We start from the raw sequence: 16,296 nt of genomic DNA, 5'->3' as shown, positions 1-16,296 counted from the left end.
AATTTTAACTTTTTATCTTTGAATTCGTTTAGGTGTATAAAGGTTATCATTTGAATCAAATTTTGTAATTTTTTTCTAAAATGGTTGGAAAGTATTGGAAGAAACCCATTAAAAGATGCACCCTTTTGAGAGGGTAGTATTTTGCGTAGTATTTTTCAATACATTTTCATAGGAAACTTTTGTCTTAAAATTGAATGATCTATCTTCTGTTTGAATTTGTAAAAATTAAAATGGAACAGCTTGTATACATATAATTTTATTCAAAAAAAACAACGCAAATATTTCTAATTAGTTTGTTAATTTTAAACAAAATTATTGATTCTTTTATAATTAAAACTAAATAAATTGATTTAATTATTTGTGTATTAATTTACTGCACCAATAATTATAATAATATTTTTGTGGGTGATGTGTTTTATGTTGTATTTCATTCGCTAATAATCATAAATAAATACGTATGATTACTAAAAGTATATAAGGTGAATAAGTAATTTTATGAAACTTATTATAATAATGATAATAATAAACATACAGGACGTCCGAAATGTCACGCACCTTCGTGACACTGTATCATCGGGTGGTGCCCTAGACAACAAGAAAAATGTTAAAAAAGTCTATCTATAAAAATTTCGAAGTTATGAGAGTTTAAATTTTGCATTTGACTATTTATTTCTGTTTGAAAATAATTTTTTTTGCTACACGCTATTAGAAGAGGAAACAATGTTATTTGTGGCTTTTATTGACGAAGTTTTTGTACTTTTATTAAATAACATATATACAAAATCATCAGTATTACTAAATAGACAAAAAAAATGTCAAATATCAAAAAATAAATGTCAAAATTTTTTGACAAATAGAATTTTTTAGACGTTTTTTCAGTACTCTGTAAGACTACCTAATTACTCCCTTTCAAGAAGGTACGCGACTTTCCGGACATGCTGTATATCTTAACTATATTATATTTTTTAGTAATATTTTTTTTGCTTTATAGCATTATTATTATTATTAAAAATTAATAGTTAAACGGAAGATTATTTCACACACCTAGCAAAAAAAGTTTTCAATGTTTTTTTTAAAATTTTTCTTCTTAAGATACATTTTCTACATTCCTACAGCTTTTTTAAGGTTTTAGTGAAATATTTAGAAAACTTTTTTTACTTAAGTTGAATTGTTTATTTTACAAAATTACTTGAAAATACATGTTAATGCTTGGATTTTGCAATTTGAGCTAAAGACGAAGCAGAAGGTCATTAGCGATTTCGCTATCAGTTTCAATCAATCTCTGATGTGAACTCTAATGAATAAAAAAAGATCCAGTTCTGGCAATAATACTTCTTGGTTCATAGCAGTGCTTGAAATATTTTCCATAAAGTAGATAACATCAAGTAATGTTTCTTCTTATCAGGAACGTAATTACAGCCCGTGGACCAGCAGAATGTTCTCCGAATCTTGAATCTGGATGTTGATTGATCACCAAATTCTTTTTACTTGTTTTACTGCTTTCTAAGTAAGGTGTCGGTGCGTGTGTCGTGAAAATTTGTTGTTGCTAATAGAGCTCGGATCAGAAAGTTTGATGAATGTCTCGGGCAATAAAATTTCCGTTTACTATCGGCCACAAAAACTGATTTCCCATAATTCGCAGGATGTAAACGAAACATCACGAAATTTTATTCGGCAATAAAAGAAAAATCCTTTTCTTACCTTGTAGGTGTGGACAGGCGTCGTAATGAAAATGCCGTCCATATTTTTTCATGACCATTTTGATTTATTCCGCCACATAAAAAACTTTATTACGGTCACGGTTTCTTCAGCTTTATGAATTAGTTTCTTGCTCACACTTATCTGTGACATTTACAACAGAAATAACGACTTTATGCCTCGGGATTACTTTTTAAATAGTCTCCAGCGGAAAATCCTTCATTTGCTAAATTAATTTATGAAAGTGCTGTGTTTCGCGTTTCTTGAACGCTTTTTCAACAAATAAATTTCACCGAGAGTCATGTGCACATATCGACGGTTTCAATAAAATTCAATACATTGAATAGAATATAGGTGGTGACATCATATCTCATAACTCACAGGGTGAATGCGTTTTCGACTCTAAATCATTTACAGTCTGTTGAACGTTCAAAACCATTGTCGTATTTTGCCTTAAACTTTACATTTTCGTTTTAAATCGCCGTTAAATCACATTGAGTACCGCGCCATTATTTAGCTTGTTTTATGGGTTGCCTATGGCCTATCTTCAAATAAGACACAGATGAGGCTTTTGTAGCGTATATTTTTTTAAATAATAAACTTCCCAACATATATTATATAAATAATATCATTACAAACAATTCCATTACTAAGCTAACTTTACTAAAAATACGATATTTTACATAACACTTCCATTTTTATTTCCCTTTTAAAGAATGTGCATTTAGGCCAACGAAACCGACAATAACTTTATCGACATAACAAAAACCCAAAACGAAAACAGTCTATTAATTTTCTATTAGCTAAGCTATTTTTAAGCATTTATCACGTTAGCTTAACACATAATTCAGTCATTTATTACATCTCTTTGCAAGGTATGATATGTTTCATTTTGTCGACGTTTAATTTAGCACTAGAATTGTTCTGATCACGTCACTAGAGTCTTGATGATATTGGAGTGATATGGATTGTTCACTAGATATGGCGACACTCAGTGCTGTTTCCAACTGTTTGCCTTATAGTAGACGTCTTTGTACATGCTGGGACATTGCTTCCCCGCCTAGAAAAACATACCACAAATTAAAAAAAAACATTAATGAAACATTAATAAATAAATGAAGCCCGTTAGTGGTTTTATTTGTCATTTCAGAACAAAGGCTTTTGTTAAATTGGTAAAATGTAGTTTTATTGTTGCAACAATATGAAGATACAATGAAAGGAAATAAACAACAATACTAGATTATTATGGCTATTGTTCGATTTATTTTTTACGTAAGAACAAAAACAGTAATTCATTGTTTTTATTGTTTATTTACTTATTTTGTTTAACTTAAGTTTTAGTTTATTATTAATAAACAACTTTAGTTTATGCAAGTTATGCATGGTGACTACTTAAAATTATGTTCTATAATAATTTTGAGATTAGACAATAAATTTAATATTTATTTTTACACCCTCTTGTATTATTCAGATATTAATACATTTGTTTATTAGATAACTATTAAAGCATTTGGGTAAATCCATGTAATTGTCATTTAAAAATGTATTTTTTCCGGCGCATCCACCACTTTTATAAAGGTATTTTTTTGATATATAGCTTTTTTTAATATTTGTGAAAATACAGCTTAATGAAAAATATTTTTCAATTGTAAAAAATATTACTTTTTATTTTGTTTTATTTTATTCATACTTAATGCACCCATTTTATAAAAAAAAATTCTTGAAATTATTTTGTGGTCGGAAAAACCGTTCTACAGAACTAACTAGTTCAATATTCTCTACCAGACTTGTTAATTAATAAAACTCTTATAAAATTTATCATACCTAGTACAAGTTTTGAAACAATGTAGTGTAATTAATAAAAATAAAATCAAGGATGTTCAAGTGCATGAAAAATTTTGTATGCACCACGTTTGTCAAGGATTGGACTCGACTCGTAAGCTACCAGGACTTGTTTATAGACAAGCAAAACCTCTCTTTCCAGACTAGTTATGTAAAAATACTATTTCTTTGGTATTTATTTGTTACGGCTACCAGGACTTGTTTATAGACAAGCAAAACCTTTTTTCCAGACTAGTTATGTAAAAAATACCATTTCTTTGGTATTTATTTGTTACGGTTTTAGAAAACAATTTCAGGAAATTTTTCAATAACATTTTACGTCTAATGATTATACCTTACTAAAGTGTGATAAAAATAGAAAACTACTAAATTAGAAAAAAAGAAAGTAACAATTAAACATTTACAACTTATTGCACGTGAAACGTCAAATGAAATGACAAGTCGAAAAGTAAAAGGGCGAAATCGAAATGTGCTGGAATTACAGGCTGATGTACAATAATAATAGGACCGTTTTTTTTTTGAAGGTAAATCATAAATTTAGTTATTAAAATTATCATCTTTTTGATCCTGCTATTTTATCCTTTAACTTTGTCATTTATTTTATTTCACGTTTCACAGACATACGTTTTTGGATCTACAAATGACTTGATTACACAATTAATTATCTTGATTTCCCGATTAAGTGTAATAGTGAAATGTGTATAGGTAAGTAAAAAAAAAGGTAACATGAAATGTATAATCAAAATAAAGAAATAAATAAATCTTTTCCTTGTTTTGTAATTTATCATTAATATTGAAAAAATAGTTCCTAAGTTATTTGCAAAACTGACCAAAATTTTGACAAAAATCGAAAATATTATTAAACATTAAAATTTTTTATTTTTTCTATAAACCTATTTGGGTGTAATTGAGATTGTAACACGTAAAACTATTTAGCTTTCTCGTAAAAATTATACCATTTTTTAAATATTGTGAGCCGTGAACAAACGAAATTTGACAATTCTACCGGTTCTTCTACTGGCAAAGAAGTTATTCAAATCGTGGCAAATAATGAAAGGCAAAAAATATTTGAACCAAGGCTAATCCTTTTAAAAAATACGATGAACTAAACGAAGATATGAATTTGTCTAAGAACATCCTGCTTTGTACTAAAACCAAAAAGAGAAACAAAAAAGTGCTTTCTTTGATTTATTTTTAAATTATGCATCAGTCCTTAGTCTTGAATACATCAAAATCTGCTGCCTTTACAGTTGATGTATTTGTATAAAATCAGGGACAAAAAGTTTTTGTCTTGTAAGATATTTTTAACCTCTCTGACGGTTTTTATCTAAGTCTCGAAAGAAAAATATATGATTATCCATTCTATTTGACATTTGACATTTTTTCTGAATAATTAATTTAAGTGTGTTTGAGGTTACAAAAACCTTAGTAATATGGATTTTTTGGGACAGTAAATTTTAAAAATGAATATTATAGTCGTGTTATTTCTTTGGTTTAGTTATTTGAAGCTAATTACTACAAATGATTAAACTTTTTGTTAGAAGTAATTGGAATTTTGCGCGTCGGGGGTAATAGTTTCGGCATCAAATCCAATCATTGATTGGTAGCTGAAGTCGTGAATAAGTTTATTAATACTACACAACTGTAACTGAAGCTGATGCTCAAATACAGGAAACTGCAATTTTGATGGCAATGTTGACTTATCTTATTGTCCTCCGATTTACATACGAATACCAGACATAAACTGATAGATTATAGCGAAACCGATGTCACTTCGAAATTACTGACACATTAGTGATGGATTATTCGTATTATCTCATCGCTGCTACACTAGCGTTGTGTAATTTGTAATTTGCAATTAACTACATCCACTGTCGAATTGTTTGCCTTTATAATTTAAATTAACCGAATTATCTATGCGCGACAGAAATATTAATTATCCACAACACGCCAATTTACCCTTTATTGCAAGCATTTGTTAACAAATCAAAATCGGTCGACGGATGAACACCACATTACCGAAACGGCTCATTTGTTAACACACTCGGAAATCAGCTATTAATTATCAAGAAAGGCGAAAGAACCAAGCACGTTAAATACGTCATAATCACACTTAAGACCTAACAAGATTACCATAAATCACTTACGCCACGACCTACCTAAACACAAACATTAACTAAACAAACAATCTATTATGAAACATGTATGAGCACACCTCACGTACTCTCGACGATCAACAATACACATTAATTATCAGATTTAAAAAAATTTAAATAGGAAAAATTGGATTGCGAGAGTATGTATTCAACGTGATCAAAATACAAGTTCGTGATTCTGAAAGTTAAACTTGCATTCACATTGTTTTTGAAATTTCTATCGAGAGAAAGACGACGATTTATGACTGATCGAAAATGGAAATGCGAGAGTTAATAAGCGTGAAAAAAGCCGAAGCAAATTTAATATATTGTAGTCTCATAAATTACAAATTTAACGGGAGTGAGGGACGATTGAGAATCACGAAAGAAATTCTGTACATTGAAGGATATTTACAACAAGCTTTTTTTCAACTGTTAGAAAGGTTTTAGCAACAAATTAAATTAACACACAGTGTGAGAATATAATATACAAAAAAGTTACACCCTTTTTTAACACAAATTTCTAATCCTTATTTAAATGTTTGATAAGTATTATTTTCAATTTTACTATTATTATTTGTTAGAAAACAGTACAAACAACCATTAATTTTGGTTTTTAACGAAGCTATGTTTTTCACTACTGCAGTTATTTATTTTAAATTACTCATCTAGTATAAGCAAGAACAATATTCGATTATTCGACACAAATGAATTACTGCTTTATGAGTAGAAATTATTATTATAACCTTGATTTTATTTACCACAATAAGGATTCAGCTGGTAGTTAAGTACTCTCATAAAATATAATTAATTTCACAACAACAAAAATAGCTTTGAGTTTTGTATTAAAATGTGAAATAAAATATTTGATTTTTAAATCAATTTATGGTACGCATAAAAATTATTCGGAATTTTAGGGTATGTCATTAATGTACGTTTTACGATCTGAGTTTTTCATTGCTTTATAATTTTTCCTTTTGTTGCAATTTTTGTTTCGCAGGAAGCTACATTTTGCAGCATATGGGTATAATAACGGTTTGTGGTAAAAGAAAAAAGTCGTAAAAAGTTTATATTATTTTTTATTTATTTCTGGTGTCTACAAGATATCGAAAAAACTGAGGAAGGTAAATATAAAATTTTTGATCTTTTATTAAATTTTTAACTCCTTAAGTATTTTTTAACGAATCAATGAAAGTTTTAGCTTATTGTGAATACGACTATATCGATTTTCAATAAAATCTTGCATATAAAATTGGGTCTGTCGAACTGCATAACAGGCAGTTATCATCACTGACGTTTTCTAATAATAGATGGTAAAATGAGAGAAATATTCAATTTAAGCTAAAAAGACCAAATCTGGTTTATTCAGGTCAGCTTAGTTTTATCACACTTCTAAATTGAAAAATATTGAAGTGGGCTAATTTTTATTTTTGCAGACACATTAACAATAGTGCTTTATTTCAAAAATGGGGCTTTATGGGATTAAGTCAGAATTGGGCCACCCGCAATCGGGGATTTGTTCCCATACAAATTCTCCGATAAACCATAAATAAGCGTTTAACATATTGTGCTTAAGGCTAAACTCGAAATTTTCAGTTATGAAAACACAAAACTGGGCTTACGTCAGTGCGGTGTTTAACACTGAAGTCAATATTAGTCCGTACTGGTCGATGATGCAGGGGTTGTGGTGGTCGGAAGTTGTTTCCCAATGGGGCTTTGGGGTGTTTGGCATCTCCTTGCATCAGTCTGCGTAACGCATGCATCTGGAAAAAAATTAAGTCAAATTATATAAAGTTGCCATCTAAAGCCATAAATGTAATTCCGCGTCTGACGGCCTTTCCGTTTCCTGCAGCGCAGCAGGATTTATGTTTCAGGGGCGTCCCGTCAAGATTCCCTCCGCTAATATGCTTTCAAGCAGACTATTTGGTGTGCTTTCCTGAGAGTGCTACCTCGCGAGCTTTATTCTCGTTTTTAATGGTTGGTTTGCTTTATTGTCCCCGCATCCGGGAGAATTATCATCCGGGGATAATTCGTCAAATTGGAGCTTCACTGCCAGACGATCGTCCCTTTAATTATCAGTTTTCGTGACGGAGATAATTATTAGGAGAAGATGGGGAAAAATCGGCACGTTTCGCGTAATGGCCATAACTCAATCGTTCATATTTAGGGGATAGATAAGAAGTTCTGATAATTCGTACATGTTAATCAGTCGGTCACTATTTCGATCTGAAACCGCGTGATTCATTGGCTACGGGAAATAAATTATCTAAGGGCATGACGAGCCGACACGCAGCTCACAGGAAACTCCAATAAAAGCTTCATTTGCACAACAATAGCCGGCCAAATTATTCAACTCTATGGTTACACTGTACTGATTTAACTTAACGATTGATTTGGAATTTTGCGAACCACGACAAAAGTCAAATGCGGACTGAGCGTCAGCGAATTTTATTCCACGTTAAGGTTTGTTTTGCGTTCTAATGTGATGACTTTTAAATCAGACAAATTGATTTTTCAGACCACGATGGCTACTAAAAACACGAACGTTTCGACCAACAGAAACATTTACTTTTTAACTCTCTTTAGCTAGTCAAGAAAATATTCATTAATGTAGAAAGCGTATCTAACACTAAACTGAAATTTATCGAAATTGAAATTAACTTTTTGTATTCAATAATTCCTCAGAATAATAATTCTTCAGAATTTGCGTTCCAAAACAAAATTCCATGTAAAGTAAGATATCAAGAACATGGAAAAAATGTTTAAAAAACTCTATCTGTCACAAATTTATAATTCTCTTTGCTCTGGGGATACAAGACTAACTTTTTTTTAAATGGCAAGAAGGATGAAATTTTATTTTTTTCTTAGTTCTGTGATGTACTTTATTTTTTTAGTTTTTTATCAAAACTTTAAAAAAAATATCGAACTAATAAAATTTTGTGAAATGTAAAATTTCGTTAACCTTGGAAATGTTGTCTTTATCTATCGTTAGCTTTTTGTCAGTCGACAACTAGTTTATTATTTTAATACAACATTTAAAAGAAAACTGATGATTTAAACCAAATTCAAGTACTAAATTGTAACCAAGTTAAACTCCACTTATTTAAAAACATGTTCTTCTTATAATCGAAGAATTATTTTAAAGAAACTGTGATTCTAAATCAAAATTTCATTGTTGTGAATTTAGAATTATACTCCTACTTACAAACGATTATTTATCTTTTTATCTTTTCTTTGTCACTTAATTTCAATTATGCATATTTACTAATCAAATGTTTTGGCGAAATATGTTTTTCCAATTTTAGTCTCCCCAACTGTCTTTTGTAGCACGATGTTTTGAAACGTCTCGAATGACATTTTTTTAAATTTAAGCATTTCTTTAAGAAATTTTTAAATGTTTTTTGCAACTCTAGAAATTTTTTAAACCAGTACATCTGACACTTTCTTAGTCTCCCCAACTGTCTTTTGTAGTACGATGTTTTGAAACGTTTCGATTGGCATTTTTACTACTAAATTTAAACATTTCCCTAAGACTTTTTCTTCTTCTGAAATCAAAGTCAGTACATTTAACACTTTCTTTTTACTCCAAGCCAAATTAATCCGAAGTAACCCAAAGTGGCCTAAAGTGACCTGAACCGATCTGAAGCTATTTGAAGTAACCCAAACATTATTTTTTACAATCAAAAAGACACTTTACTAAATAAAAATGAAACTCATAATCAAATCCGATAGGATTTGACCACATTTACTAGTTCAAGTACTAAATTGTAACCAAGTTAAACTGCACTTATTTAAAAACATGTTCTTCTTATAATCGAAGAATTATTTTAAAGAAACTGTGATTCTGAATCAAAATTTCATTGTTGTGAATATTTATAATTTATGTCTACGAATTTGTAAAAAATCAAGAAAAAACAAATCAAACTTATTGGAAACGATTTCGCTAGAAGTTATTAAACAGAAGTTCTTCGAATTTTGATAAAAACTAAGGCAAAATCAAATCAAATGATCAAATGATGACAGTATCAAAACTATGAAGTGTCTTTTCTGTTTTATGGTCGTGAATACAATTTTCTTATTTCCAACAATGTAATTTTGTGGTAACAAAAAATAATTTCAGCGACCCTCAAACTTTGTACTAATATAATGTTTTGGAGTTAAATAAAATTTTTAACAATAACAATTTAGTGAGTTTTTTTTCTAGGTTTTACTACTCTAAGACCGTAAACACCATGTCCTTATGAGAATGTTATAACGAAATAGAATTAATGTTAAATAGGTAGGTGTAATATAATTTTAAAAATTAATTCTGACCCGGCGCATCCTCCATTTTTGTTATTTGTGAGATTCTGGTTAGGTTTCAATATGTATTTTTGTGTCTAAAAAAAAGATATTACATTTGGGCAGGGCGTTATCGCAACACGTGACGCTTGTTTGTGAATGAACTTTTGTCGAATTTAACAAAGGATTCCAAGCAGGTGCGAAAGCAAAAAGCAAGTAAAATAGGGCTAAATCTAATTAAGTAGATTAGTGGTGTATTTATGGTTGAAATGGTTTTTTCCAATATTTGTCTTTAAATATAATTTTCAGCCAGAATCTTGCCTGAACGTTACCGAAATTAATAATTGTTACAAATTAGTAGCAACTTTAATTGTGACAGGCCGTGCAAGTCGGATATTGCTCATGATATCCATTAAGTCAGCCAAATTTTCCTACTTGTTCCAAAGTTAAGCGTGTTGAAATTTCCGAATAATTATTTGAATGACTATGTTTTAAACATCGCATGGAATGAATTGCCTGATGAGAAGAACCGTTGCTTCGAGCAATTAATTAAATTGGGTACTATTCGACACACAGTGAAATGAAAAGGTTTTTGCTCAATTTGACGTTTTTTGATCTTCGCTTATCGCAACCTATATGTAAATTAAACAAGACATAAACTGCTCTAATGTGATTATAGAGGTCAGATTAATCTCATACATATATTTTTATTTAGGGATGGTAAAATTACACTTGACGGCATGAATTAGCTCATAAAGACAATTTTTAAATTAAAAACTTTTTGGTTAATTACAGGTAGACCACTCATTAATATTCATAATTTCTCGCATGATGTATATCTCACGCTTTTTGCTTGCACTTTACTAATTACATTGTGTGGGAGCATAATTACATAGAAACTTCGGTGTCGAAAGCTTGTCAGTATATCGCAGTAGTATCAATTACACAGTTAAGTTTTTGTAAAAATATTTATTATTCAAATAAATTTAAAGTTCTGACACACCCTGTATAGTAAATAAAAAACGTACTATAAATTTCACGCATCCTTCAATATTTAATAAATCATTATTCATCTACTACTGTTATTCATTAATTACTGACATAAATAGATATTTAAAGGTGAAATGCTTGAATGGGTTATATTTAGCACCTGAATATGTATTATACATATATTCATTGTGTATTGTTAAAATGTCATACAGTGTACAGGATTGTTGCTTTACATTAAAAATTTTGGTAAAAAATATAGAATGACCCAGCGAGTTGAAAAAGTACTATATATATATATATAGTACATTGATTGATACTAATCTAGTCCATCGCCTAAAATTATTTTCAGCTATACAGCATGTCTCAAAAATAAGTTACAGACTTTTTTTTTTAATGAAACACCATATGTTTCTTAGCGTTTTTGGATGTAAATTTTTATGACATTATTTTTAAGCTAAACTTTTATTGGTCGATTTTGAAGTTTAAAAAATAAGACAGTTTTTTGACGAAAACATTCACTTTTAAAAAATTTATTACACAAGAACTAAGACATCTAGAAATATTTTTTTACTACCGCAAAGAAGAAGGTACAAGCTATAAGGTTGAAAAAAATTTGTTTAGTGTGTTGCATTTGCAAAGATACAAAAATTAAAGCGCTTGTTAAAAAAAATAACTTAAAAAAATTTAATGGAACACCCTATTTATTGTTTTTGCATTTAAAAGATTATTAAACTGTCCACAGTTGCACAAAAGATGGAAGAAATATCACTTAATAATCACATTTGTGTTAAACTAAATTTATTATTCTTTACTTTTACAAGAAAAATAATAAGAAAAAATTTGTTCTAGCTGTCTTAGGTTTTGTGTAATATATTTTTAAAAAGGCATGTTTTCGTCAAAAAACGTCTTATTTATAAAACTAAGCAAAATCGACTAATAAAAGTTTAGCGTAAAAACATTGTTTTAAAAGGCTACATCCAAAAATGCATAGAAACATTTTGTGTTTAATTTAAAAAAACACAAGTTTGTATCGTAATTTATTTTTGGGACATGCTGTATGGTTGAAAGTAATTTTAGGTGATGTACTAGATTAGTATCTATCGATGTCCTATACATTTTTTTAAAATTTCACTATTTAAATGGACTTTTTCAACTCGCTGGGACAGCCTGTAGTTTTCCATTTTATTTTCGTTTTTATTATACAAGGTGTTTTGAAATTAATAAAAAAAACTTGACTTTTGCACTTTTTTAACTTGGTTTTTTTGCATTATTTTTTTTTTAATATTCTGAGTTTTTATTACATTGGCTTGTATTTAGTTTATCTAGTGCGGATTAAACTAGAGACTCCGTTTGCTGACAGGGATTTGGTGGTGCAGTGATGATAACCGCTTTTGACAGGAGAAAGTAGTAGAGATTTGCGTCTGTGGTGTTAAATGTCACCCCAGTACGTACCTGTTGCTTGGTGATGTAAATAGGCTTGTTGAGGATCAACCATGTGACGGTTTCGTGGCAGGCCGGCATGGTTGTGGATCCATCGTAGGTCATATAATAGTCGGTTTCAGGAAGTAGTCCTCTCACCGAAAGTCGTTTCACTTCGACTTCATCCCCTGGGAACAAAATCAGTGCTTGAGTATTATTTAAACTAAACTGAAACTGAAATGTGTAGGCGTTTTCTCTCATTCAAAATATCCGTCAACATCAATGTTTTGAATTTTTAAAGAGTTATTTTTTCGGTTTGTGTCGAATGAAAAGAAATCTGAGGAGAACCTCGACCTCTACACACCTATTCATGGAGGATTTTTGTTGGTGTTTTTGTAATGAAACGAAATGCGAATAAACAAGCTTTACAAATTGTTATCAGTAAATCTTACCGCCGTATCTAATTTTTTCTAGCTGATCTGTTAATATCCTCAGCTCGGGATTGGACAGGTCACCCATCTGAAAAGAATGAAATATTTAGTTTAGTATTGTTACTTTTTTAATAATGTGCGTAAAGAAAATTCCTGACATGAGAAGCAATGCTCTAAATCAAATAAAGGAAGGCTTTATATAAAGGAAATTCTTCGCTCTTGGCTCAAGTTCTACCGCTTCATAAAGTCGAATCATATTGTTATATGCTCTTATTTTTTAGATTCTATTGTATGATATTGATGCCTTTTCTAATAAATAAAGTATTATTAAATTTTTTATTGTTAATAATTTTATTTACTTAGAAAGACATTTTTTTTTGGAAAAAAGCCAGTAGTGTAAGATGGTTACTAACTTTTTGAACTTTGTCAGAAAAAGTTGAGGCAGTATTGTGCAAGGTAAAGATATTTAATTTTAAAATTAAAGGTGAAGCTGTAACGTTTAAATACAGTTTTTTAATTTATAAATAGTTTGCAACTTTGGTGGATGCGCCGGGTTAGCAAAATTTTCATATTACATTTCACGATAACAATTAAAATTAGTGAATTTTGTCAATCTTTAGTTTGAAGTAGAAAAAACTGTGACAAAACAAACATTAAAAACTTAATTGTTTTTTTTTCGAAACGTCGATATTTTTTATTTTCCCTGGTGTGTGTTTTAATTTCAAGTAATTTATTTTTTATACTTGTAGGTGTCGGTAAAATGATTTCCCGTCGTCCCATTAAATAACATGAGCTCCTTAAGTGAAAATAATAAAACTGACAGAATCTCATAAATATGCATTCTTTTTTAAGAGGTCCTCTAAGACTAAAAGCACAGTAAATATGCATGGGCTAATTTGTAATCTACTTTTAGCCAAAAATCGTCGTTAAATTACGGTACAATTTGCCATATCTTCGGGGTTCAAGTGGCTAGAGAGACATAAACGAAAGTGGCTGTAAGTAGAACGCCCTTCTTGTTATGCAAATTGTATTGTAGTCCAACTTTTAAAACACTCTTTAAGCCACCGAGTAATCATGCAAATTTCGCTCCGTGTACCTTTATTATAATTGCGTTTTTCATTACAGCTGCCGGTGAGTTATACAACATCACGTGCCTTTCGTATGGCATTTCTTGATTTTAATATCATTTCAACTTAATTGTTTTTATAATAAAGACGACGACGAAGTTTCTATTTTTATTTTTTCTCGAGTTAAAGTTTTAATTGCTTGAACCGCAGATAATGAAAGTTCCAAATTTTGTTCTTCTCTAATCAATAATACATGTAGGATTTCTAGTTTTTGCTTTATTATACAGGGTATCCCAGCGAATTGAAATAATCCATTAGTGACCTTTAAATGGTGAAATTACAAAAATTTGTATAAGACATTGATAGATATTAATCTAGTGCATCACCTAAAATTATTTTCAACCATCCAGCATGTCCCAAAAATAAGTTACGATACAAACTTGTGTTTTTTTTAAATGAAACACCGTATGTTTCTCTGCATTTTTGGATGTAGCCTTTTAAAACAATGTTTTTACGCTAAACTTTTATTAATCGATTTTGCTTAGTTTTAGAAATAAGAGGTTTTTTTGACGAAAACAGGCACTTTTTAAAAATTTATTACACAAAAACTAAGACAGATAGAACAATTTTTTTCTTACTTCTGCAAAGAAGAAAGTACAGAAGTTAAAGCTGTAGCAATTTTTTAGTGTTTTGTATTTGTAAAGATCAATAAATTAAGAAGTTTGTTAAAAGTTAAATAACTTAAAAAATTTAAATTGAACACCCTATTTTTTATTTTTGCATCTAATAGATTAATAAATTGTCTATCTAAAAAAATAAACTTTTAATGTCTCCAATTGATAAATAAAAAGATATTTAACATTCAATATTAATTGTAGCAACAATGCCTATCAAGCATTGTTGATAATATGGCAACTATAGTAATTCCACCACGGATCACTTATCCGTTGATTTATCCAGAGATTGTAAAAGTCGTTATAAGTACTGAAATTCGAATTATTTTATTGTAAAAATGAAGAATAATGGATTCAGTTTAACACAAATGTGATTATTAAGTGATATTTCTTCCATCTCTTGTGCAACTGTGCACTTTTTGGCTAGTGAAACAACTAATTATTTTTTTGTTTAACGTTAAATATCTTTTTAGTTATTGATTATAAACACCTAAAAGTAATAAATTTTAGAAAGACAATTTAATAATCTTTTAAATGCCAAAATAATAAATAGGGTGTTCTACTAAATTTTTTTAAGTTATTGAACTTTTAACAAACGCCTTATTTTTTTTATCTTTGCAAATGCAACACAATAAAAAAATGTTACAACCTTGTAGCTTGTACCTTCCTCTTTGCAGTAGAAAAAAATATTTCTATATTTTTCTATATTTTTTTAGACACGCTGTATAGTTGAAAATAATTTTAGGCGATGGATTAGATTAGTACCTATCAATGTCCTATACAGGGTGATTCTTAAATAGACCGACAAAAACTTATCCTTGGTAGTATCAAATGAGAACATGCTGGATAAAATATTTAAAAAATTCTTTGTTTAACCGTTCTCCAAATAAAATTTATTAAAGTTATTTTCGAGGTAAAGCGTACGCCACTGATGTGTTCGTAAATAGTATTAGCACAGGTAGTGGAAACCATGGTATTAATTTGATCAAAATGAACTTGATCATTGCAACAATTCATAAACGCCGTAAGTGGCACGGATCAAGGGGGTTTTGCCCCTACAAAATATAAACGTAAAAAGGGTACAGTTTGTCTCCATTTATACTAGGGAAGCTGTGATAAAATTTTGTCGGTCTATTTAAGAATCACCCTGTATAATTTTTTTTAAATTTTATTATTTATAGGTCACTAATGGACTTGTTCAACTCGCTGGGACGCCCTGTATACCGGGTTATAAAGTATGTGCAAAAGTTTTAACAAAAAAACGCAGTATAAATCTTTTGAGGACTTTATTCCAAAGTTTGTGATACCTCCAACAAAAAAATGGATTTCTGTGCTTGTTTTTGTAAATTTTAATTCAATTTTTTTTAAACAACGTAACATATTTTGAAGAACTAATCTCAGACATCATATTTGTTTATAATTTGAGTCGGTGGAGCCAAAGACTGCGCTCCAAAAATTGAAATTTATTCGGCGAATAAAATTCTCTGTATCTCAAAAATTATAAACATTTGCATAAAGCAAGTTGAGTTATTATGACTTTTTTTGGGCTCTACTATTACCTGTTAAAATATTTGCAAAATTGCAAAAAAACACCTTAATAAATTCTTTAATTGATGTGGAATTATAAATTTTGTAAAAAGAAATTAGGGTATATTTTAATTGGGGTCGCAGAGAAAATAACTGATTAAAATTTGAATAGGGCACATTCTACAGGGGATTGGTAATTATGACAGATGAATATGAGTTTAATCGATATAAT

At 29.5% G+C, this 16,296-nt stretch overlaps 1 protein-coding gene across 1 annotated transcript in view; it reads right to left on the bottom strand.

Annotated features, from left to right (window-relative positions):
* Positions 1-2,263: 2,263 nt before the first annotated feature.
* LOC123005110 (carbonic anhydrase-related protein 10) overlaps positions 2,264-16,296 on the bottom strand; it is a 108,215-nt gene continuing 94,182 nt past the window's right edge. Inside the window, exons 7-10 of the mRNA XM_044398726.1 lie at positions 12,818-12,884; positions 12,399-12,553; positions 7,298-7,438; positions 2,264-2,758 (exon numbers count right to left, since the gene is read on the bottom strand). Of these exons, the coding sequence (XP_044254661.1) occupies positions 2,690-2,758; positions 7,298-7,438; positions 12,399-12,553; positions 12,818-12,884 (432 nt within the window). The 3' untranslated portion in view covers positions 2,264-2,689. The remainder of the gene's footprint in view (positions 2,759-7,297; positions 7,439-12,398; positions 12,554-12,817; positions 12,885-16,296) is intronic.

This window comes from Tribolium madens, unplaced genomic scaffold, assembly GCF_015345945.1.
Source record: "Tribolium madens isolate multiple individuals breed KSU strain unplaced genomic scaffold, Tmad_KSU_1.1 Scaffold_20;HRSCAF=117;Tcas5.2_LG4, whole genome shotgun sequence".
NCBI lineage: Eukaryota > Metazoa > Arthropoda > Insecta > Coleoptera > Tenebrionidae > Tribolium > Tribolium madens.
The sequence above is the reverse complement of the archived record's forward strand: the minus strand, read 5'-3'. Positions and strand labels throughout refer to the sequence as shown.